General features: G+C 37.2%; 1 protein-coding gene across 1 annotated transcript in view; it reads left to right on the top strand.

The window, feature by feature from the left end:
- LOC130915650 (guanine nucleotide-binding protein G(o) subunit alpha) overlaps nt 1-26933 on the top strand; it is a 191899-nt gene that overhangs the window by 14326 nt on the left and 150640 nt on the right. Inside the window, exon 3 of the mRNA XM_057835613.1 lies at nt 15872-16013. Within this exon, the coding sequence (XP_057691596.1) occupies nt 15872-16013 (142 nt within the window). The remainder of the gene's footprint in view (nt 1-15871; nt 16014-26933) is intronic.

The following is a 26933-nucleotide window of genomic DNA, read 5'->3' on the forward strand; positions in this document are numbered from 1 at the left end:
AAAAGTTTAAAATATGCTAATGAATAATTTTATTTAGTCGTTTTTTTTTTAAACTAAATATTAGACATCAATTAATGATTCTAAGCTAAAAATGACAGGCATTTCGAATAATAAATATAAATACTTACCTTCTTTTTATGGCTGGAATGAAACAAAAGCGGTTAAGCGGTGTCTGTAAACGAGGGTCTCTAGGGTAAAACGGACAAATTAAAATTAGTTCGGGGGCTTAATGCGCCATGAAACTGCTATGGCAGCATATAGACATATTGTTCTATCAAACACAACAGTTCTTTTGGCTTAACATACGGCAGTTTATTTTAAAGAGTGGTGCAAGAGCAGAAACTGATTTTTTAGCCTTGTCTATGTTTTCCGCCACATGTATGTATGTATGTATGTATGTATATATGCATGTTTGTACTGTATGTATGTATGTATACCGGTATACATAGAAACATACATACTGTACATATTGTACATGTATGTATACCGGTATACATAGATACATACATACTGTACATACATACATACGTACATACATACATACATATGACTGTAGTCTTCTTGGTTACTTTTGGGGGGGCATGTTGACCCTAACCCTGCCCCCCCAAAAGTCAAACCCCGCCTATGTTTGAGTGGGGACTAAAAAATATGGAATTAATATTCTGAATAATAAAATTTAATCAATCCAAAGTTTGTTGTTTGTAGTTGTACAGTATGTTTACTAGGCATGTAAGTTTATTTCTAAATACATATATATGTAGTACTCATTGCAGACCCCCTCATCCACATTTGATTTTTATTACTGCACACTTTGATCCCTCCCCGTTAATTGATCTGATGAAACAAACTATAAAAACTGGATTTTGTTTTCTCGTGCTGTTTTCTTATGTTGTGCTAAGCTTCTTATTGTGATTACCTGGGATTCTCTTCCAGCAGCTATTTCCTCCTGGCTTTTCTGGCTGGCTTTGAGCCTTACTCCTAACACATTTGTTCAAAATTCTTTGTGAATTTGCCCATATTGGTATTTGTGTGCTAATTTTGATTTAGCCACGAGACTGTAGTCTTCTCGGGTTACTGCTTTGGACCCATTTGCCTGATTCAAAACCTGTCACACTGCTGGACAATGTAGACTTTTTATTTGATGTTGGACAGCTGACAGAAGTGCTTGTTTGGCTCGTGACTGGAAGAGCATCCATATGCATGCTTTTTTCTGGATTTGCCTCTCTTGTTGCTGAGATGTACAAAGTACACTCACGCAAAACGACAATGCAACTTTGTTATTTTTGATATTACAGTACACGAAAATAACAAAAATAATGTGCAGTTTAATATGTAAATAAACTGTATTAAACACTTCACCATAATAATTAACACTAAATCCCTGGTTGTCAGTTGGGAAATATATGGGTCGAGATGAAAGTAAATGTTGCTTTACTGATTAAAAAAAAAAAAAAATCTTTAAAATTGTTGCATGAGACAATTTTTTTTACATCAGGCATGTAGGGCATAGAGTCTGTCCTTATAATAGCAATGTCAATTTATAAAGAACAAAAGTCTGTGTTTAGTTCAGTCCTAAACAGTATAGTTTATCCTTTACAGTTTTAAATGTCAAAAATCTAAATCGATGCATCACAAAAGTTTGAATGTTTTCTATACAGCATGATGCAGTCCAGAGCAAGGCTATCTTGAAGTCATGTCTCGATATTCCCATGAGATGTCTTTTTAAATAGTTATTAGAACTCTTTCCTTGAATTGCACATCGTTACATCATATCTGTTCCTTTATTTCTCATATTTGCCGTCCCAGATCCAGAAACCCACATGAGCATTCAGTTTTTTTCTATGATAAATTGGATGCTGTACAAAAAGTGCTGGATTGTAAATTTGTAGAACTGAGTTCTTTTTTCTTTTTTTAATTACTTGATAAAGTTTCATATCATTATTCATGTATCCATCTGTGGATCACCTTTTTTCCTTCTTATCCTGGTGAGAAGGAGCTGGGGCCAATCCAAGTTGATCTATGATGAAAATGGGAAAACATTATTCTGATCAATCACAAGGCTTCTCTCTGTAAGTGGGTGCGCTTACATGCACAGTACATTTTGGTCGATTCCTGAGGGTTGCTTGAACTGTATTGCCATTTATGAGGACAAATATTTTTTGTGGATTCGTGTCACATTGGCAACGAAGAAGTTGGTCTCCGTTTGTCAGCCCCAGTTACAAACTGAAGTTGGGCGATAGCTCCCCTCGCAGTAACGGTTGAACATCTGCAGTGCACACATGCGCGTACCTGAAGTCTATAATAAGAGGATGTGGTTTAGTAAACACTACAGTAATCTGGGATATAGGGAACAAAATAAGGAAGTTAGTTTAGCATTTATGTGTGCATTTGGATGCAGAGAAGATGGCAAGTGGTAGCAGAGCTACATATTTACTGGTCTGAGACTAATTTTGTTTTATCCGAGATGAGGAATTAAAATGTCATTCACATAAAGATCGACAAAAATGTAGGAATTCTGATTTGCTAGAAGCCATTTTTCCATCTAAAATGTCAGAGGCTCACTTCTTCAAAGCGGTCGAGCAGTTCCAGAACCGATTTTGAAGTTCCTCCAAGGCTTGTAATCACAGTGTGGAGAACAGCAACATGTGAAGTAGATATATAGTGATCCCTCGCTACTTCGCGCTTAAAAACTTGGCGCCCTCAGTCCATCATGGACTTTTTATCCAATTAAAAAATAAATAAATAAATACAGATGAGCTGTCCGAATCCGATCACGTTGTTTCACTCTCCCTCCTGCTGCTTTCATTGACCAGGCATTGCACTGGAGTTGCTTATTAAAGTTAATGATGATTGACAGACGTTAACATTTGATCTTGGTATATAGACCCTACTCACCTACGTCACAAAATGACGTGTCGCTGTATCCGGCCGCCATATTGTCCGTATTTTTTAGACCTATTCTCATTGTTTTCAATTAGTTGTGCAAGTTATAGAGCAATTCATGGAAGCCCCGGTGTTATCTGACGCCGTAAACTCATTGAATGCGTTGCATAAAAGGCGTTATGTGGAAAAGCTTCAGTTTATCCATTCGCCAGATCCATATTTGATGGCTAAATCGATGTTTTTCGACCCGCTGTCTTCGCCATCTTTGCCTGACCCTGATATTTACAAATATCTTGTCCACACAAAATCAGCCTATTCTCACGAAAGTTTGAAAAACTTTAAGAGCTTGGAGGCTTATAAATGCTACGTTGCTGGTTGGGTGAAACAGGTCCTCGTACACGAAAATTCGGCAGGAATCTATCTTGTGCTCGGGAAGGTGAGTTACAAAATTTTCAATTCAAAATCTTTTGTTCTTGCTAACATCCACTGTCAAGTCTAATGTATTTCATGTCATTTGTCAATGGAGCTAGGGCTTTTAATGTTTATATGGTTTAGCGATAGCACTCTCACTACATACATATATAATATGTAATAAATTTGAAGTGCGATAGCTCCAGATTGTCCCTAGTTGAATTTATTTTTTGGCTTTTGACCTCAATAGTGAAATTGTAAATTAATTGTATGACAATTGTCTTATTATCCCCTTATAATTATATATTTTCAGGTAGTTCATTCACAACGTCTGAGTGTATGTTGTCGGCGATTAGCCTAGCAATGATCTTAATTGTGGTTGTCAGCCCAAAACCCTCTAAATATATATTAAATGCATCTTACCAGATATAAAATGACTACTACATAATCTGTGGTAGTCGTTTGGAGCCCAGTTTTCTCGTCGAATTGCAGCAGTCAATCTCGCTCTCCTCTCCGGGTCTCTCGGAATACGATAAAACTTCAAGTCTCTCCATCTATCTTCTCTGTTTTTGCAAACGACCGCCACACACGACTTCACCATTTTGATTATTAATGTTAACGAGCAGAAAAACACGCCATAATAGGGGGAATTTACGAAGCGCTAATGCATTAACATGACGAGTATACGGACAACATGGCGCGGGGGCGTGGCTGTGACGTCACGTGAGTAGGGTCTATATGCTTGGAAGCCGAAACAGAGTGCCGCATGCGTCAAGCATCGTTTGGCTTGTTAAACACTTGTTGTAGCAACTCGTTGTGTCTAAGTGAGCAGCTGGAGCGGATTTAGGTGGACTCACTCAATGAAGCATTTAATAAAGACAAGCATTTGTCTACGTTATTCTTGTTTAAAAATAATTCGGTAGGACAGTAACATGTTTAAAATTTATCATAATTATTACATTTGAAGTGCTTGTAAACCATTTATTAATATATATGTGTATATATATATTTGCATGGATCACACCTAGAAAGTCGATACTTTTTGTGCATGTAAACGCCCGTTGTGCATTGACTTAGAATTGACATAACAACAATTGTATAACTATTCTAATGCCACCATTATCATTGTAGGTGTTTGCTGAGTCAATTTTGAAAGGTGAAATGCACTCTTTTTCTGTTTTCATGTTGTGATTTTCATTTTTATTTTTGTTTGCAAAGGGCCTAAGCATCAAGATTTTGAATTTTACTCTTGCTCACATCATGTATTTTTTTTTCTCAAGGAAAAAAAAACAGCGTCCGTGTAATGCCCTTTTTTCATCCCCAAACCTGAAACGTCCCCATGACTTGGTATGACTTAAGTTACAGGACTGGATACTATCCAGCTCAAAGGAATATGTTACAGTAGTTTAAAAGAGCTCAGGTACACTAAATCCTAAATATTTATGCAATTGTTCTAATTGTTTTAAGTGGTTGTGAGGCAGTTATTGTAATAGTTTTAAGTGGTTGTGGTGGGATTGAGTAGACATTTTAAAACGCATTTTGGTGATGTTTGCTGTTTTTTTTTTTTTTATTATTATTATTTTTTTTATGAAGCCAAGTTAAGCGTTTTAGACAGGCGCATCAAACAAAAGTTATTTTTTTTATTTATTTTTTTTTTCTCCATTTGAGAGGCCCTTTATTTTCTTTTATTTTTTCGTATATCACTGTTCTTTAAATAAAAAAAAGCCATGCAAACTTACTCACACAATATACAGTATGAGACATGGCAGTTACTCTTATGTTTTATGTACATTGAGTAAATGTTATTTGACTGTCCCTGTGATTCCGATCCGTTTTTTTTTTTTTTTTTAACACTATGGTAATTAAACTGTATGACAGCGCTTTCTTTGATTGCTGTTATAAATGTCTAAAGTAAGTAACTGACTTTGACACTTGGGAGGACAGAGGAATTGAATAATTACAGTTTGACCTTGAATCTGGGACATCTGGGAAAAAATCTATCACCTAATGTCTGCCTCTTTATACAATAACTGCCTCTCTGGGTATTCATTGTATTATTCCCCACCTCTAATTATTCACATTGCCTATATCGTTAGAGTGTACTGTTTAGTGTTTCACCTATGACACTATAGTAGCACTATGCTGTCACTACTTCACAATATTTTAACCATGCAGACTCAAAATACCACCAACATGGACCAAATGGGTGTTATCCACAATGTATTTTATTAAGCATTGTATCGTTGTTATATTTTCATATTCATGTTTTTATGGGGTGACATGTACATAATAATCAGTAGAGATAATGGGTGAATAGATATCAAAATCTGATCATCTTAAAAAAACTGTGTGGCAATCAAAGGGGCTGTTTACATGGTGACACTGCGACACCAAGATGCGACGATTGTGTTGTGGAATGGCCACGCCTTTACACAGCGACGGTGAAAATGGAAGGCGAAGACGCAAAATTTTGTTGTCTTCCAGGCTGAGGAGGTTGTGGTCAAAGAAGTGCACCGTTGGCTGTCGCCTTGTAAAACTGCACTGCCCCCTAGGGCCTGGCATGAATAGTACATCATTTTCACATGGAATTGTGACATTGTTCAAAAGGAGACGAACCACGTAAATGCAAACATGAAATTTGTCATATTCTCGGAGCGTCACCATGTAAACGGCCCCAAAATTGAACTGTTTTAAAGACCTTGAAGACTTTTCCCCAAACTTTCCTCTTTGTTAACTCGTCAATGCGTTGATTATCATGGCACAAGCCAGAAACTATCAAAGTTCTAGGTGGCAGCACAGGTTGTTAGGCATTGGCCGATGTCAGATATTTCCAGTGGTTTAATCGGAATTTAATTTACCGTAATTTTATTCGAGTGATGTATCTGTAAACAGGAATTATTAGAAAACACTATTTTATATTTTTTCATGCCGCTTATTCTAATGTGGTCCCTGGGGGTGCTGAAAATAGATAACACCCTGAACTGATAGCCAGCCAATCATAGAGCACAAAGAGATAAACAATAATTCACACTCACATTGACATCTTTTGATAATATGAGGTAGTTCATCAACCTACCATGCATGTTTCAAATGGGGAAGATAACCGTGAAACCCAACACAGGCATTGCGAGAAGATGCAAGCTCCACACATGAAAGATTTAGCCCGGGATTGAACCCTTTTATTAAAAGAGGGAAAATTATAAAATTGGAAGATATATTTTTAGACCTTTTTTTAAACTCTATATTTGACCATGAAGAATTGACCCCATCATTTTATAATTTGTAAGACAAGACAATAGGCGTGTCTCAGGTTGTGGTTGTTCTCAAGTAGCAGTTTAATAAACAGTTAGGACAGGCGCTCTCTGAAACTGACCCTGTTCTCCGGGTTGAATACTTTTTAAAAAAACTATTTGATCATGCAGAATTGGAACAAAGCATTTTAATTTGTAAGACAAGACAATAGGCGTGTCTCAGACTGTGGTTGTTTTCAACTAGCAGTTGATTAAACAGTTACGACTGGCATTTTATGAAACTGTCCTTGTTTTCCAGCTTGAAGAGCTGTATTTATATCTTTAAATAACTTTTTTGAACAATAAAAAAAAAAGTGGTGTTAGTGACATGTGCTCATGAATTAAAATGGTATATTTAACACACTCTATGTAGTGTAAATTTTTAGGTTAAATCGAAGCAAATATCGAACTACACCGTATTGCCAATGTCAAGGGATCACTGTCGTCCTTTTTGTTCTTTGGAGAAAAAAAAAAAAAAAAAAACCCCAAACAATTATATCAAACTAAGCTTTTTCCCAACTCTAGTACTAAGGACACACAAAAGACCGTGTCACAAAATAATTAATTAATAAAAACAAAAAATTCTCACACCAGGTATGTCACCAAATACAGTGGTTTTAGAAATTCACTGCTCTGCCTGTTAGTCATGACCATAAAACCATTGGTTTTATTAAAATAAAGACATTTAAGAAAGCATTCATATTCATTTCCATGGCTATATAATTTAATGTGATGTTTTTAGTATACAACTACACATCACATTTTAGGATGGCTAGTTATTTCCCTCAACCCAACTTCTTACTTTATAAATGTCTATCAATTAGTCTATTAATTATTTAGTTCGAATAATCGAGTAATCGGATTACGAACATTTAATGTGTTGCAGAATAAATGATAGGATATGTAAAACAAATTAACAAGTGTTTATGCATGCGATAACATTTATTTCTGGCTTGTTAAGATACACTTCCAAAAGAGCATTAAATGCAAATACAAAATTCCGGAATGTTTCTTCAAACTATGCAGAATTGCACTTTCATTTCACAAGAGCACATTAATTTAATAAATTAAAATACTCGAGCCTAGCCTCAAACGATTTAAAAAAAAAAAAGAAATAAATGAAGATGTAAATACAACAAAAGGACAATTGGCTAATTTGGATAGCAAAAATCCAATAGCTGAAATGCTATAAAATTAGGGCTGTCAAACGATTAAAATTTTTTATCGAGTTAATTACAGCTTAAAAATTAATTAATCGTAATTAATCGCAGTTCAAACCATATATAAAATATGCCATATTTTTCAGTAAATTATTGTTGGAATGGAAAGATAAGACACAAGACGGATATATACATTCAACATACGGTACATAAGTACTGTATTAGTTTATTATAACAATGAATCAACAAGATGGCATTAACATTATTAACATTCTCTTAAAGCGATCCATGGAAAGAAAGACGTTTAGTTCTTAAAAGATAAATGTTAGTACAAGTTATAGAAATTTTATATTAAAACCCCTCTTAATGTTTTCGTTTTATTAAAATTTGTAAAAAAATTCAATCGAAAAATAAACTAATTGCTCGCCGTTGTTGATTTCAATAATGACACCATGCTCACTCATGGTGAAATCATAAAATCAGTTGGACCCAAGCGCCAGCAGAGGACGCCAAACACCAAAAAACAAGTAACAAGCGGACATTACACTCTGCTGTCATTTCAATCTGTTTGAGCGGGGCATGTGCGTTAATTGCGTCAAATATTTCAACGTGATTAATTAAAGAAATTAATTACCGCCCGTTAACGCGATAATTTTGACAGCGCTATATAAAATACAAACTTTGTTTTTTACAATGCTCTGAACAAACCGTTCAAACATTAATTCCCACAAAAACTGCTTAATATACTTCTAAATGAAATAACAAATGCACAAAAAAACATATTAGCTCAAAGAAAAACATACCTTAGGTTGGTGTTAACAGGGAGCAGCTGGATTCAGTCATGTTAGATGAGTAATGGCATATTTACTGTTGCCACAAGAGGGCAACACTTTCAAAAACAACCATTACAACGTCACTCACAGCAAAATTTGACTCGAAGTGTTTTTAATAATAGAATTACTTGAGTTAATTGATTAATCATTGCAGGACTAATAATATGATCCAAATTGTAATGGACACAATTGCTGATGTAAAATTTTGGAAGACATGTAGTCTTTTAGTGGGTGTGACTGGCATCTGCCTTTTCATATACAGGACTTATCTACAACACCTCAATCACATGCTCAGATGTGATTTTAATCACCTGTCTGTGGCTACCCCTAAATGGCCAAATACTGTTGAATGGAACATGAATCAAATTTGATTTATACATCTATTAGAGTATTTTTTTATTTCAGTTTTATAATTAATCACGTGCAGTGTTGTCACTGGTATTTATACCATTGTCAATGTGAACTCCCCAAAAATTACTGCCATTGACGGCAATAGATGTACAATTGATTTTGACTCGGATCGTACGATCACTGCCAACCCCCCAAATCAAATTGGTTTGGACGTCTATTGTTGTCAATGGAAGTGAAACATGAACACTCAACGTCAGTCTTCACAGGTGAAATATTTGAGGCAGACGATCGTTCGATCACTGCCAGCTTAACCCCAGTCTAATTGGATTGGATGTCTATCACTGTTGATGACAGTGAATGACTGAGTTATTTTTTATATAGTTCTTTTTTAATATTATGATTGTTTTTATATAGTTCTGCCTGAAATAATGCTTTGCAGGATATGTTTTTAAAAGAAAACATACTGTGCTCAGAGAACAGAGGTGTGTTTGTGCAAGTACAGAATGTGATGTTGCTGTTTGAACCTAATGTGTGACACCATTGAGTAATAGTGTATTTGCATCGGGGCCAAGAGCTGAATTAATGACACTTGTGTTTATTTTTGTCTCGTTTTTATAATCATTCTGTTGTACCATTCTAGAGATTATGCCCATTAACAATAATTCCCCCCTATAGACACAAACATGCATGAGATGTGGCAGTAACTCTGTCCAGAAGTGTTGTCAGGAGACCATCAGCATACACTTTGTCACAAAGAGCTCTGGCCACAAAGACTACAAACAATGGATATACTGGACAGTGATCCTACCTAAGAGTTGAGTGTGGTTTATTAGACTAAACATTGTTGTCAAGTGACAATGCAGAACAGAACCAAGATAAAGCCCTAATTGCACATTGTAGTGTGTAGGCTTGAAGTGTATGTGTGTGTGTGTTTTCACATAAGTAGGTGTAAGGATAAAATAAGAGTGGAGGAGATGATAGCAAATACAGTGACGAGAGGTTGACATCTGTTTAGTACTTCTCTTTGTAATAGAGTAGTATAATTGCACAGATTATAAGACAACATTACTCATGACTAAATCAGCATGTCCAAAATGAATCTGATGTTCTAAATTTGACTGATATTTGTATTTGACCAGCTTCATTTATCTTGATAGTGTGTTTCAGCTAAAACATTAAAAATACACAATAGCTTGATAATGTGTAATTTTACATGTTTTGTAATAACAGGCAATGTGCAAAGTTGACGTGGTCCGTCCTGATATTGTGTTGGCTTGAGGTAAAATAAAATAAAAACAGAATAGCTCTCTCTTGTATTTGACCGAAGAGGAGGAAAATGTATTTACCCATTATACCCATTTATTTCCGTAGATATTGTAGAGAGAAACAAATTCACTACTGGCTATTTAAAAACCTACAGGCAACAATAAGTCCGAAAAGAATGAATGTAATTTATCAGCCCTGAGACACACACACAAAAATCAGAAATCCAGATCAGAGGATAAATGCAAATACATCCCTAGAATATACCTACCAAATTTCTTTCTGGAATAATGGAGGAGCTATGTGGCCAGTATTTCTTGATCCTTGGAGGCTGATCCTTTTTTTTTTTTTTTTTTTAACAGGGCTGAATAATTACAGTAATTGCGGAACTATTGGTGCCTGCGTTGTGCCTCTAGGTTACAAGTTAGCATATAGAGGGCATGCACTCACTGTCTTCGGCCTGTAGTATGCTGTGGCACACTCATGCTTGTTAACTAGAGGTGTAGCGCACGAATTTCAAGGTGATACGGTTGTGTATCGATTTTTTGGACAACAATACAATATTTGCCAATATTACAAAGTCCGCCATGATTCGATTCGATACAAGGGCCTCGTTAATCTCGATGGTATATCATTACATCCCAAATAAAAAAAATAAAAAAAATCTGCGGTTTGCCAACTGGGCAACCTACCAGTTGTTCACACTAAGATTTTGGAATCATTTGATGCTGTGTTTGATTGGTATAGTTATCTACGGAGTAAAATCAGTTTTAAAAAAAGAGGGAAAAAAAACATTTAGCGAAGAAACACTCTGGTGACTTAAAGTTCCGCTCTGAGACCCACAATTTGGCCAACTTTCAAAATTGTCCAATATGCATGTGTGATACATCATTAGAAAGCTTAAAATCTCAATTTTCTGGGGGAAGAAAAATTTTGAACAGGAGGGCAGTTTTTGAAAAACAAAAAATATATATAAACAGCAAAACCCTAACTGGAGGCGAGAGCACGCGCGTGTAGAGTTAAAGACGCCATGATTTTAATGAGATGTTATCACGTACTTACTGTACCTTGTTTTGATCCAAAAACTCCATGTAGCATGTATCACCGAGTATCAGGACACAGCTGTGAATGGCCACAGCCGGATTTTTGGGGATTTTATGGGTGAAACGTGGGAATATAACAAGGGTCGCGATGCACAAGGGTTGCGATGCAGAAATCGTAGACGTCAAGGAGTAATAGAGATTTTCATTTTCATATAGTTACCCTTTTAAATGTTTTTTCTTTTTTTTTCAATTTTTCTTTGTTTGGATCGATTATTTATCATCTAAAATATTGGGGAAAATGCAACACTAACGAAAAAAAACACAATTAAGTGATAGTTATGAGGTAGATATCCGTGACTTTTTTTACAGACGCCAATTTTTTCATTGTGACGTAATTTGTTTATATGTTTAAAACATGTGAGTGAATAATTTTTTAAGTCATCCATCCATCCATCCATCCATCCATCCATCCATCCATCCATCCATCCATCCATCCATCCATCCATCCATCCATCCATCCATCCATCCATCCATCCATCCATCCATCCATCCATCATCTTCCGTTTGGTCCGGGGTCGGGTCACGAGGGCAGCAGCTTTAAAAAGGAAGCCGAGACTTCCCTCTCCCCAGCCACTTCAACCAGCTCCTCTGCCTGGATCCCAAGGCGTTGCCAGGCCAGCCGAGAGACATAGTCTCTCCAGCGTGTCCTTGGTCGTCCCTGGGGCCTCCCGCCCATGGGACATGCCCGGAACACCTCTCCAGGGAGGCGTCCAGATGCCCGAGCCACCTCAGCTGGCTCCTTCCAACGCGGAGGAGTAGGGGCCTTCCGAATGACCAAACTTCTCACCCTATCTCTAAGGGAGAGCCCGGAGACCCTGCGGAGGAAACTCATTTCGGCCACCTGTATCCGAGATCTTGTTCTTTCGGTCACAACCCACAGCTCGTGACCATAGGTGAGAAGAGGAACGTAGATTGACTGGTAAATCGAGAGCTTTGCCTTTCGGTTCAGCTCCTTCTTCACCACGACGGACCGGTGAAGCATCCGCATTACTGCAGACGCTGCACCGATCCGCCTATCGATCTCTCGCTCCCTCCTACCCTCACTCGTGAACAAGACCCCAAGATTCTTGAACTCCTCCACTTGGGGCAGGATCTCATCCTTGACCCAGAGAGGGCACTCCACCCTTTTCCGACTGAGGACCATGGTCTCGGATTTGGACATATTGTTCTATCAAACACAACAGTTCTTTTGGCTTAAAATACAGCAGTTTATTTCAAAGAGGGGTGCAAAAGATACTGCTTTACAGATACAGATACTGCTTTTTCAGCCTTCTCAGTGTTTTCCACAATATGCATGACCAGGCATTTGTATTAGTATTTTTCTGTCCATACCTGAGTCTGCTTTTGCATGGGATTACGAATTTAGTCTAGAATTGTTTTTAAGTGACTACACATCTAGAATGCGATTTTTGAATAGGCCTCAGACAACTTTTCACTGTAAATGATAAGCCCCATGGCCAAAAAGGTGAAGAAGCCTTGCCTTAGGACATATGTACAGGGATTGTGTTTCCCTCAAGTGCAGGGGTCAACAACCCACTGCTTTAGAGCCACATGCGGCTCTTTAGCAATGCCCTAGTAGCTCCCTGGAGTTTTTTATAAAATGTTTGAAAATGGAAAAAGATGGTGGAGGGAAATTTATTTTTTGTTTTAATATGGTTTCTGTAGAAGGACAAACATGATACAAACATTCTTCTAATTCATTAGTATTGTAATGAAGTTAAACTTGCGGCATTATACAACAGAATAGTCATGTGGTGCGTCATTCTGTATAGACCCTACTCACCGACGTCACAGAATGACGTGTCGCTGTATCTGGCCGCCATATTGTCCGTCATTGTTTATCCGTATTCTCAATGGTTTCAATTTGTCGTGCAATTTATAGTCCAATTCATGGAAGCCCCGGTGCTTTCAGACGCTGTAAACTCATTGGATGCGTTACATAAATGGCGTTATGCGGAAAAGCTTCAGTTTATCCATTCACCAGATCCATATTTGATGCCTAAATTGATATTTTTCGACCCGCTGTCTTCGCCCTCTCTGCCTGACATCTGCTACCCTGATATCTACATCTTGTCCACACAAAATCAGTCTATTCTCACGAAACTTTGAAAAACTTTAAGAGCAGCACTCTAAGCAACATTACCCCGTGTGACCCTTTCCTTCCAATTTTCTAAAATGGCGACAATCAAAAAAAAAAAAAAAAGTTGGAAGGTGGATAGGTGGATATTGGACTATTTCTTCAATAAAACACGCAACAACTGTGTCTGCTCATTTGCAAAGAGACAGTCGCTGTTTTCAAAGAGTTCGATGTGACGCGATAATGATATTACCGAACAAGACACGCTGACATGTACGACAACATTACAGGGAAGATACGCAGAGAGAAATTATAGCAACATGAAGCTAGTTTAATTTCACAGCAACAGTATTTCGCAAGAGCCAGAGTGCCGAAAGAGAACGCCACAAAGACGAGACTGTTGAAATTATGAATTAAAAAAAATATACAGCAAATATGACACACAGAAGGCCTTGCTAAAATTTGTTTAAATATATTGTTCTATGTAAATCAGTGAAGGTATTCAAGACAAAATCAGTCACCCCCCCGCATTTTTACCACACCAAATCTGGCCCCCTTTGCAAAAGGTTTGGACACACCTGTTTAACTGATGATCCGTAGACGAGGCCAGCTTCTTTCACTTGGTACCAGCTAAATATTATTCAAAATATAATGATGGTGGAAGAAATAAGCATCTTGAATTTGAAACTGTATGTTGTCGGCGATTAGCCTCGCAATGATCTTAATTGTGGTTGTCAGCCCAAAACTCTCTAAATATATATTAAATGCATCTTAAGATATAAAATGAATACTACATAATCTGTGGTAATCGTTTGGAGCCCAGTTTTCTTGTCGAATAGCAGCAGTCCATCTCGCTCTCCTCTCCGGGTCTCTCGGAATACGGTAGAACTTCAAGTCTCTCCGTCTATCTTCTCTGTTATTGCAACCAACCGCCACACACGCCTTCACCATTTTGATTATTAACGTTAACGAGCAGAAAAACACGCCATAATAGGAGGAATTTACGTAGCGGTAATGTGTCAACACGACGAGTTGACGGACAATATGGCACGGAGGCGTGGTTGTGACGTGATGTGAGTAGGGTCTATAGGATGCACATCAGGGAAAATAAACATTTAATCATGAAGGCTCATTATGTATTTGTAGCCAACTTAGTTATTTTGATAGTAGGCTAATATAGCTCATATAGATACATACAGTATGTATAGGCTTTTAATTTTTTTGCAGCTCCTGACATTTTTTTTATTTATATATATATATATATATATATATATATATGGCTTATAATATGGCTTTTTCAACATTTTGGGTTGCCGACCCCTGCTCTAGTGTAAGAGAATTGGCTCTTACAGTGTTTACCCGAAGCCAAAAAGACTACTTGCATAAGGTTCAGTGATACCCTGATACGATCATGGTGTAATATCTTGGCTAAATTGCCCATATGTCTCCATGTCTGTCCATCTGTCTGGCTCTGTATGAAATTAAACTATGTTTTAGGTCAGTGTGCATACTATGCCAAAGCAAAGAGAAGATGTACACACACACGTTGATGCTTGCACATGCAGCTCTTTGCTGACAGAAGGGCTTGCAGAGTGGCTAATGAGAAAAGGTCTTCATGCATGAAAACTCACATCAGCAGGCCAGATTCTCACGCACACACTTACACACGCACGCATATTTAGGCCATTGCTTCCTAGAAATGGTCTATGGTTTTCATTGTGCTAAAATTGAGGCAAATTATGTTAAGATGGCATTAAAACTAAAAAAATAGAAGACTCATCCATGACAACTAGAAATGCACACAGTGCATTAAATGGAGGAAATGCTTTTGGAAATGATTCATGTATGATGTGATAAATGGGCAATTCACTCCATCTAAATTTCCTCACAACTTTATTATCTAAGAACACCATAGATGAGTTGTTTCTGGAAAAAAAAATATACACAGTGGGAGAACAAGTATTTGATACACTGCCAATGTGTTTTCCCATTAGCAGTGTATCAAATACTTGTTCTCTCCACTGTATATATACATATATATATATATATATATATATATATATATATATATATATATAAATAAAGCCCAATCTGTAGCCTACCTATTTGGCTTTTTCTGAATTGTGTTGTTCTCTCAGTTTCCTTGTAATGGTCTGTCTGCCTGGAAAACTCTCTTTTGACTCGTTGTGCTTGTGTTACTGGAAGGGAAAGACTGCATGACATTTAAAAACAGACCAGGCTGCTGCTACCGCTGCAGCCGTTGTGGTTAAATGTCATATTTCTCCTTGCTGTTCTTTAATTGTTTATAGCCACATGTGTTGCTCTCACCCATCCTTATTGATGTATTGTTATTATTATTATTGGGACCCTAAACCTTTATGTGAGCCCAGTATACACCACACATTTAGATATCAATGTTGTAGTACTGTAAAACTGCATACGTTCTTTCAATAATATGCTGCATTTGATTGTTCTTACAATTTTTTTTGTCTGTGTTTAGGATCATTCACGAAGACGGCTTCTCTGGAGATGATGTAAAGCAGTACAAGCCTGTTGTTTACAGCAACACCATCCAATCTCTGGCTGCGATTGTCCGTGCGATGGATACTCTGGGCCTTGAGTATGGAGACAAAGAGAGGAAGGTAAGGCAATGTCCTTGTTCTAAAGTATATACAGTATATGTCTTAATCACACATAAATTGATGACATATTGTAGCTGAAAGCTGAATGCCATTATGTACCAAGCTACTGACTTGTTTCACAAACTGCCATCAAGTTTCATGTTCTTCCATGAGAAATAACGCTTTGGGTATTCCGGGTCAAATGTTCCTGCATCTCATAAAAGCTTATCTTGTTATATGATGACTCTTAACTCACAGGAGTGTGACTTCACTTACAGCTAGTCCATATCTACGATACAATGTTACATAAAATATCTAATAGATTTATCTCTGCCTTGTATAGAACATTGGATAGAGGGATTTTGTTTAATAAGTAGGATTTTGTTGTGCCTAATGGAAAACTACCTGGCTACTATGCAAATATAGTCATTGATATTTTTACTGGTTCAGGACTGTGACTTGTTGATTGGGCAATTCCATTTCAATCTTGAAAATATTCAAAATGGATCACGTTCTTCTTATTTGTAGGACATGGTCGGAATAGAAAAAAGTTAACAAAAAACTTCTTCTATTCTTCTAGTATGAAATTTTGAAATTGCATTGACTGTTAGTTTATGCTCTGTCCATGTGTTTTCCTTACTGTACACAGATCAAGATGCTGTAAGGTTCATACATTGATGACTCTGCTCAAATGCAGATATCTCATGAATGGTATTGGTTGCAGGATGCCCCCCCCCCCCAAACACACACACACTCTAATGAAGAAATATGTTGACTGTTATGTATGCATGAGAACATATCATACACATATCATACTGTGAAATATGCCTGCTTACCACAATGAGGACAAATGCTCCCCTAAGTGATCCACTCTCTATTGAGTTATATTCAATCATCTACCCACATGCAGCAATGTAGCAGAGAGGAGGGTGCACTCCCAATGCAGCCACCATTTGCCATAGGCTTACAGCGAGCACATGATTCAAGGAACCTTGTAGATAAACAGTACAAATCAGTTACATGTTGATGCACTTGCAATGTGACTAAGAAATCTTGTTATGCAATTTTGCCTGACTAAACTTTGAAATATTCATAACCTTTAATTATCATGAGAAATCATTTGATTGTTCATAATAGTAACACTTTCAGATATTTTATTACCTCAAGTAGAAGAAGCGGATTGAAATATTTGCCTCGTAGTTTAAAAGCAAACACTTGTAACTGTGATAAATTGAAATTGAAAGTGCTAAATAAGAATTTGTGACATGGCATTGTTGAAAAAAATCGAAAGTTGTTCAGCGAGATTTCGACATATGAGCCAAAAAGTAAGAGTAAAATAAGAAATAAATTGACATTTCCTCATTAAAACTTCCATAAATACCTCTATCAATTCAAAGTTTCATTATAGTGGAAAAAAAAAACATCGCAAAATGTTAAAAAAACACATTTTGTAAAATGTCTGCCACGATGTGAGATAATTTCTCATATTTCTACATGACATCCCCATCAAATGGGATCTGATCTTTGTCAAAATCACACAGATGAAAAAACAGTCAGCTTTAACTATAACCACACAAACATTTATAGGTTTTCATATTTTAATGAGGATAGCATGCAAACAATGACAGAAAGGGGAAAAATAAGTAAGTGAACCCTCTGCCTATGGAGACTTAAAGAGCAATTGAAACCAATTTTTACCATACAATTTAAGTCAGGTGTGTGCCCAATCACTAATGAGAAGTTTAAAGCTGCCCTGCCCACTATAAAACACACAACCGGTAAGAATTGTCTTGATGAGAAGCATTGTCTGCGATCAATGATTGTTGATTTGTATAAAGTTGGGGGAAAAAAAAAAAAAAAAACATCTCTAAAAGTCTGGATGTTCATAAATCGACAGTCAGAGAAGTTGTCTACAAACGGAGAGAGTTTGGCACTGTTGCTTCAATCCCAAGGAGTGGCCATCTACCAAAGATGACGCCAAGAGTTCAGCACAGAATACTCAGAGAGGTAAAAAAAGAACCCTACAGTGTCTGCTAAAGACTTACAGAAATCACTGGCACTACCCAATATCTCTGTGCACACATCAACTATATGTAAAACAATGGTCAAGAATGGTGTTCATTGGAGGACTCCACGGAGGAAGCCACTGCTTTCTAAAAAACATTGTTGCTTGTCTAATGTTTGCAAAAAGGCACTTGGACACTCCAAATCCAAAGAAGTTTTGGCAAAATGTTAAATAATATATAAAATATTTAAATGATGTTCACTTATTTATATTTCCCCCTTCTGTGATTGTTTGCATACTATCCTCATTAAAATATTAAAACCTATAAATATTTGGGTGGTTTTAGTTAAAGCAGACACTGTTTTTTCATCTGTGTGATTTTAACAAAGATCAGATCATATTTATTGGTGATTTTATGCAGAAATGTGAGAAATTCCAAAAGGTTCAGATACTTTTTCATAACGCGTACATACTTAAGTATCAGTATAAAGATAAAGATTCCCATTTGCTAATTTGGCATACATTTTAATAATTCTATGTTGTCATGAGCTAAAAATAGGCCTTAGAAAAGTGAAGGTATTTTTCAACAACTCTAGCATAAAGTTGTCTATCTGAAGATTCTTTTTCCAAAATGTTTGGGGGTCTTTTCTACTTCCAAATATATGGGGCAAAACCTATTCTTTGCACGTGCATTTTGGGATATTGTCGCAAACACGCTCTGTGACTTTTCTACAGATTCCCAACAGATTAAATATATACTCTGTATTTTAGTGGGCAATTGATTCTTCAGTGACATATGTTTATATCCTTTAAATTCCAAAATTTTAAATGCCAGATTGATTTATTCTATTTAACCGACTGCCAAAAACTACTATTATTCCCCAGCCAAAGGTCCATCCTTCCAATTAGTGTAAATCAATCATGCCTCTAAAGCCACTAAATCCTAGATCACACAATTTCAGTATATGATACACTCTTTGCGGATTATGAATGTAATCCCTAGAAAATTATGAATTCCAATGGCCTAAGAAGCAACGGAAGGATGGTGTTGTTTGGTCCTTTCTCGAAGACTGCACCTGTGGGCTGCGGCATAAAACATGTTTGAGTTGGTTGGGGTGGGTGTTTGTGGAGGTGGTTTTCAAATACCCATTTCACATTCTCCTTGGCCATTTCAAGTCATTTGCTTGTTATGTCTGCTTGTACTTCCTTATATCAAGTGCATGTCCACCATGAGAAACTGATTTCCATCAGGTCCATCCTTTAGAGAACCAGTGGCAGGCTTTAAAGGGAATGCAAGCAAGTGTCCGTCTTGCTGCGAATGAGTCAGATGTGTTCACACCTGTAAGTGACGCATTTCGCCTTTTATCCTAATCGTAGGATCGTCCAAGGAATTACTAAAACCTTAACTACAACATCCTTTCACTGGATACAACACAGTATGTGAACATTGGTCGCCCAAAAATATATATCTATGAAGTCGAAAATTCAATATGCACTTTATACATGTGGAATTGCTTCAGTTTTAAATGGCAGAGAGAACCTTGTCTACCTCAGGGAAAGTATAATAGATTTTATGTGGGAGTATGCATTGTAAGTATTCAGCAACGCTGGTTGCATATCAAGGACCCATATAATTTGAATATTAAAACAAGGTGAGATGCATTTAATTCAACAATACTATTAGTTATCCATCCAGATTTCTTCCCAGATGCTGGTTAACAATCAAATCAATCCATTAAAATTGTATCGTGTTTGTTTGGATTATGGTTTAGGTACAGAATACATGATCTAGTCTAATCAGCTTTCCAAATAGAACCCATTCTGTCTCGCTCCCACCCTAACTAGGGATGTACCTACTACATATTTACAAGATTACTAATCCAAATTACCTCATTTTGAGGATCTGCCAATACCGAGGCAATATTTTACAAAGGAAACAAAACATTTTTCCTTGTAGGTTCTGTTTGGTTTCTCCAAATTATATAACTTTGAGGATCTTTCGATACCGAGTCGTGATTCCTAGGCAAAATTTTACAAAGAAAAAAGTACAGTGGTACCTCGACATACGATCGCTTCGACACACGATCTTTTCGACATCTGACTTAAAATTTGCCATTTGTTTCTACATCCGACGACATGCTCGAAATACGACGACATGACAGCACCGCGGACGGACGCATGGCTGACTTTCTTATGACAGAAATCAACACAGGTTTTAAAAAGGTTGGTACAGGTGGTGAAACAAGGAAAAAGGTGATGCTTACCTTCTAAATGAAGATGCAAATTATAGAGAAATATGAGCGTGGGGTGCGCATCCGTGAACTGGCTCAACAATACGTCTCCTCGGTCCTCCTCCGACTACTGTTCGCCAGTCTTTATAAGTTAAGTTGACAATTATTATTGTGGTTACATCATCAAAGAAATCGCCAGCTTTGTCAGATTTTTATCAATTATTTCAGAACTTATCCAACACAAAACGCCTGCTGTCAGCCGCAATTCACTGTGTACTCAGGAAAACACTGAAACCGAAAGTAAGCTCAACTGCACCGCTCCTCTCTCTTGTCACGTCAGTCGCAGTCAGAACGCAGTGCGTTCAGGTACAGAAAAAAATCGCCCGCCACATTAGACCCAGATTCGTTACATTATTACAGGAGTTATTATTATTGTATAATTCCGATTTGTATTTATCATTAATGTGTTTTGCTATGTGTAATTGCCATTTTTAATAGTAACAGTAGTATTTATTAAGGATTTAGTGTCGGTTTTTGGGCTGTGGAACGAATTAATGGAATTATAATATATTCCTATCGGAAAATCCTGCTCGACATACGACCATTTCGACTTACAAACAAGGTCCTGGAACGAATTAACTTCGTATGTAGAGGTGCCACTGTACATCTTCTTCTTTAACTAAACTACTCAAACATTAGAGCCCTATAAAAAGATTTGTGCAGCAGTAGTTTAAACCAAGGGGGGAAAAAAAGACAAATCAATTTTTGTTCCACTTTAGTTCTGTAGCATAATGTTACAAAAAAATGTGTTTGAATATTGTTTCTTATATTACGGCGCAGGATTAGGGCCAAATAAAGGAGGGGATAAAAAGGACTCAGAGATTAAAGTCAAACTGGTAATATGAGAAAAAAAGTCGTATTATTACATAGGGTAAACCGCGACGCACTTTACGTACATGTACCTTAGCTGGGAGCTACAACGAAGCATCAATATAAAGCCATCTATTGATTACAATTTCATGTAGATGAGCCAAAAGATAAAGGATTTCCTTATTTATGAAGCAGATTGTAAAACATTGACTCAGGAGATGCACAATATTATTCCAATTCGCTATTACGTCACTTTGTCATATACCTACTACGTAGCTGGGAGCTACGATGAAGTGTTGGTGGCCTATAAATCGTTCTATTAATAATAATTTGATGTAGATGAGCCAAAATGTAAGGATTTCCTTTTCCTTACTTGTAAAATGGATTCTAAAACACGAGATGCATTCATTATTGTGGATTTTAACGGAGGCAAAGCGCTATGTAAAGTAAGTAGCAGTTTATTCAGCTACATTAGCACAACGAAATAATATGACTTTTAGAAAAAGGAGAAAAAAGGCATACTGTTACTACGAGAAAAAAATTCGAACTGTTACGACGAGAAAAAGGACGAACTATTAGTACGAGAAAAAAAGTCATACTATTTTTACAGAAGAGGGAAATATCTTAACACTTAACACTCCGCGCATCATCTTTCCTTTCTGTTTGAGCCTCCCCTCACCCAACCACGCCCACTTTCTGCCCGCAAACCGGGCCCCTTAGAGGCCCGGGTACGATCGCACCCCGCCCCTGCCGTAACCATATCTAGTCATTGTCCTTAACCTTACTGAAAGGCACTTTCTGCTTCTAATTGCAATGAGGTCATTGATACGGAGCAGTTAAGATTAAAATAGCACCGCTGCTATTGATTTGTACTTAACAGTGTGTGCATATATATGTATAATAGTGTAGTATTGCATTTCCTGATAGAGGTTAAGATAGATGATCTTGGCCTGATATACTGAAGGTTTGTTGATGCAAAAATGGGATGCTGCTCTTTTCATGGAGTGCACCTAGGATTGAACTGGCAATATTGCTGCAAAGTTTAATTTTTGTAGGTGCACAAGGAGGGGCACAAAATGTAAATCAACTTTCAAAGAACATTTTCATCTCATTTATTCCCTTTATTAATGAAGCTATGGAACCACTGGTCCCAAAAGGGGAATTTACCGCCTATTTCTATGACTGTTTCATTACATGACAATTTGGACCCTTTATCAGAATTTGTTTCCTCTGGCGCACTAGGTTTACAGAGCAGAAAGTAAACGCTGATGGTTCTCTTTACCATTGTTATTTACAAGAGTTATGTGAAACCTGTATGGTCAAGTCCTAAAACCAACCTTTTTATAGCCTGAAGTCCTGTCAAGTCGCTGTTCATGTTGTTGTTGGTGGTGTGTACAGTATTTTTATTTTTTTTTCCGTTTTTCCGTTTTTCATGGATGGATCACAAATCTGGTTGGTATATGGTAGGCTAGGGATGTACACGCATCGATCCTCAGAGTCCATTTTTTTTCACACATTACGCTGGCAAAGTTGGTACGAAGGTCTGTTGCGGCCGCTGGCCTTGTGCCACTGGAGCAGGAAAGCTGTCAGGTGGTGGACGTAGATCTTTTGCCGCCAAAGCAGAGATGTTGGGTGGCGCCCACTGGCTATGCTCTGTCGGAGCAGAGATGTCAGCCGCTGGCCATGCGCCGCTGGAACAGAGACGTGAAATTATAGGGACAAGAAACACTGTGAACATAACCCACAACATAAACTACAATAATATACAAATCACAAATTTCTTAGAATGAGGATAACGGAAAAAATGTTTGAACGCAAAATGAGATCACTTGCGCTTGTGCCCCCATTGTGTGACAAATGTGACAATGTGCGTATAGCACGTAAATGCTGATATACTCAAAAAGGGTAGAAGGTAGTAAGAAAATAGGTACACAGTTCCTGAACCTGTGCAATCTGTCTTTTTGTTCATTCTGGACTCAGGCGAAGTCTGCTTGATCAAAGCTTGTTTCTCCAATAGACACGCATGCTACAGTAGGTAGCCAATGTGTGACCAGTAGTCGGGACAATTTGAAATACTTGTATTTGATTAGCTAAAATAGTACTAGGTTTTAAAAATGTTTTACAACAGCTATTTTGCCCACTTCTTGGCTTTTATTTTATTTTCTCCACTATTACACATTATAAAAATGAATTTGCAGGGGTTTTTTTTAAACAAGATTATTTCTTCTTGGATGCAACCTCTTCTTATGCTTTAATACATTTGATTTAAACAATATCAAAAATAGCCCTACATTTGGCTGGCAATCAGTTCCAGGTGTACCCCGCCTACTGCCGATGATAATCTGGGATAGGCTCCAGCACCCTGCCATTTGTTCATACTCAATCATAGATATAAATTTTTATTTTCGCCTGTTCTTACCTTTTCCGATAACATCTCAAATCTGGTCCATGGCCTTGGCAAGTTGCTGTGGCAACCGGATGTTTTGCCTTGGTCACAACACATTCCGCAAGCCTGTGTCCAAGGGCAGAGTGACAAACACACACATGAACACCTCACACAACGACATAATGCTGTAAATAGACTGTTGTCACAGCAATCTAAAGCTGTTGTCATGGAGGTACCAAAAACGAAGGTTGAAAAAGAAGTTATGTTATGTATTGATGACCATAACATACACTTAAATTGCAATGCACCTTTACCAGACTTATGATAGAAGTTATAAAATTGGCATGAGCAAATTATTTATGGCCAGTTTTATGTGTGTATCCTTAATACAAGTTATCAGATATGCAATATTGATGCAATATTAGCCCAACTGAAGAAGCTACGGAAAGGGCGCAGCTGCAGTTAAATGCATGCAAGCATGCAGAAAATGACAACACAAAAACAATTTGTGTCTCAAAGGACTTGTGAAGGGAGTAATGACAAGAACAAGGAAAAGAAAGGGAGGCGAAATGGAGAGATGCATGTGAGCGAAAGGCAATGCATGTAGGGATTTCAAAAAAGAAAAAGGAAAATGTGGGCGAGAGCATGCGGGCAGGTGGATATTCCTCATGGGTAGGTTGTGTCAGCCTCAATGTGTTGTAGTTGCACACTGTGGGTACATTTTCCCCTCTACTCATTATATTAAAAAGCAACCTACACGTAGAAAGCCATTTTCTTGTTAAAAGTCTTAGTAATATGTAATTACAGGTTTTCCTCACTTGTTTTGAACATAAATTTAACTTTGCACTAGCACTTGCAAGTGCTGAGGTGCTCTGACAATGGAGAATGGTTTGGTCGATTTTTACATCATTCCACAGACTTGCTAATAGGGCTGTTCGATTTTGCCTAACAAGAAAATCACAATTATTTTCTCTCAAACCTGGTTTTCCGGATCGATTACGATTTTCTGGCAAAATAAAAATGGTGATTAGTAAAGTATTTGGATTTTCTTCTATCAAACTTGTTTTTCTTTATTATAGCTGAAAGTGCCAGTGAATTTAATTCTGTTAATACACAAAGCACAATCCCATGGGTTTAAGTGTTTTATTTTAACAGCAGACTCCAGCTCTGTTCTTAATTAAAGCTTTAATGAAAGAAGAAAGTGCATATGCCATTTGAAACAAAATCAAACATGAGAAAAGGTAAGCAGCCATGCTCAGGGTGATGTGCTGTCATATTTTTCTCTGGCCTTACTTGCATTAATTAATGATTAGTGGCAATCACCTTGTCTTAACGAACACAAATATGGACCCCAGTGAAGGTAACAAACAGAATGATCCCTTACGAGCACCTCATCTTTACAAAAGACGCCAGGTCAAACCCATTAATGGGCCAATGAACAAGGAGCATATAGATTCAGTTTTCAAATGTAGACCTATGCATCTTGCCAAAATATATTATTGTACTAAAACAGAGAAAAACAACATGGCATGCTTTTAGTTACTGAAATCTAGTAGCAGCAATCTTGACAGGAAAAGGAGACAGAGGAACAGACACAACCATGTAGGAGTGGGAACCTCAGGGCACCTCACGATACGATACTATTCGCGATACAAGGCTCACGATAACGATTATCGCACGATATCACGATTCAACGATTATCGATATATTGGTCAGAAATTGGATACATGATATTCTACGATACAACTGTTGAAACAAAAAAAAAAAAAAAGAAATTTCAAAATAGGAGAAAATACTTTTTAAGTCATTTATTAAAAACTGACACATTTTCTGTGCAACATTGTTGTAAAATATAAATCTACTGCAAATTGTGCACCTGCACATATAGAGGAAACAAACCACAACCACTGATATCTCATGGAGAGATCATGATGAATGGCACCCTTAATTTCTTTAAAGTTTTAAATCTTACAAAAAATAAAAATAAAAAAACTGTGCTGTAGGTGTCAGTCAGCAGTTGAGTTTGGAGTGGGGCAATGATAAAATTGGTGGGTCTTTTCTTCGTATATGACCTTTGTTGCCAAAAGCGTTGGTTTGAGCACTTCCACTATCTGCTTCAGCATTTCAGATGTCAGACTTGGTCAGTCACCTTCTTCCTCATCTTAAAAACTAAATAAAACAAAAAATATTAGCTACTGAATAGCTTTTGAGTTGAAATCCTGATATTTTTTTTGTTGAAAGTATTGAGTGAATTAAAAAAAATAGTTAAAAAAATATGAATTGAATGTATAGAAATAAAAAATGCAATAATTACCTATTTTTATGATGTAGGCTACATTAATTATCATGCACATCACTTTATATATCTTGGAAGCCATTCAAACCATTTTTGTAGCTTATTGTATCAAAATGGCAGTAATAACAGTTTGTGTAGTCAACTAGATGGAAAGTGGTTCTCAACTAATATCAAATAAATCGGTAAATTCATGTGGGCTTGTTCGATATTCATTTTCATCCAGTTTAGGGTCCTGGTTTATTTTATATGATTCAACACCAAATGTCATCAAAATAATACATGTAAATTAAAGATCAATTACATTGCAAAACTTTCTTACCTCAAGTGATGAAAGCGAAGCAGTGAAGAAATCCGCTGTGCACTTCGTCACCAGCTGCCAGTCAACCTTATTTTTGTTTGACAATTCTTGCATACAGCAAAGTCCTTGTTCACCTTACTTGTTTGTGTAAAATCTAAAGTGTGTCCCCATATAAGATTTGTAGCAATATTTTTGCCATTTTTTCCTCCACCGTTCTCACGAAGCTTTATTTTTTTCAACCCACTTGGAGCTTCCTCTCTTCTTCTCTAGACAACTTGTGCGCACTTTACCTTCACCACCACTCCCGAGCGCCCCTAGTGGACCGCCAAGAAATTGCTCAACAAACATTGAGCAGTTTACAGCATCCATACTCCATTGTATGGCCAATATGTTAAATAAAAGTATCGATACTTGGCGGAGCATATCGATAACCGATCGGGTTGCAAAATATCGTGATATATCGCTGTATCGAGATATTGTCACACTCTTACACCCATGCATACACTTTCATGCTTGTAGTATAGTGCAATATACCTGTACACTCAGCCGGACGTGGCGCTATTTTACTGTCTGTCATTGTGTTGTGCATGAAAGTGTGACAAAGACGAAGTAAATGAGGAAGTGTTGAGCGTTTCAATGTTGCAATCTGCTTTGACAATCCACTGCAATCCTTCTACATATACAACACTACTTTAAGTACATAATTATATGGGGCTTTGTATTGCGGCCTGGGTATTTGTCAGCTGCCAGTACTGAAGTGTAGCTTAGTGCAGGGTAGTCCAAACTATTCCACAAAGGGACGCAGTGGGTGCTGGATTTCATTCCAACAAAACAAGATGACACCTTTTCACCAAT

Source organism: Corythoichthys intestinalis, chromosome 5 (genome assembly GCF_030265065.1).
Source record: "Corythoichthys intestinalis isolate RoL2023-P3 chromosome 5, ASM3026506v1, whole genome shotgun sequence".
Lineage (NCBI taxonomy): Eukaryota > Metazoa > Chordata > Actinopteri > Syngnathiformes > Syngnathidae > Corythoichthys > Corythoichthys intestinalis.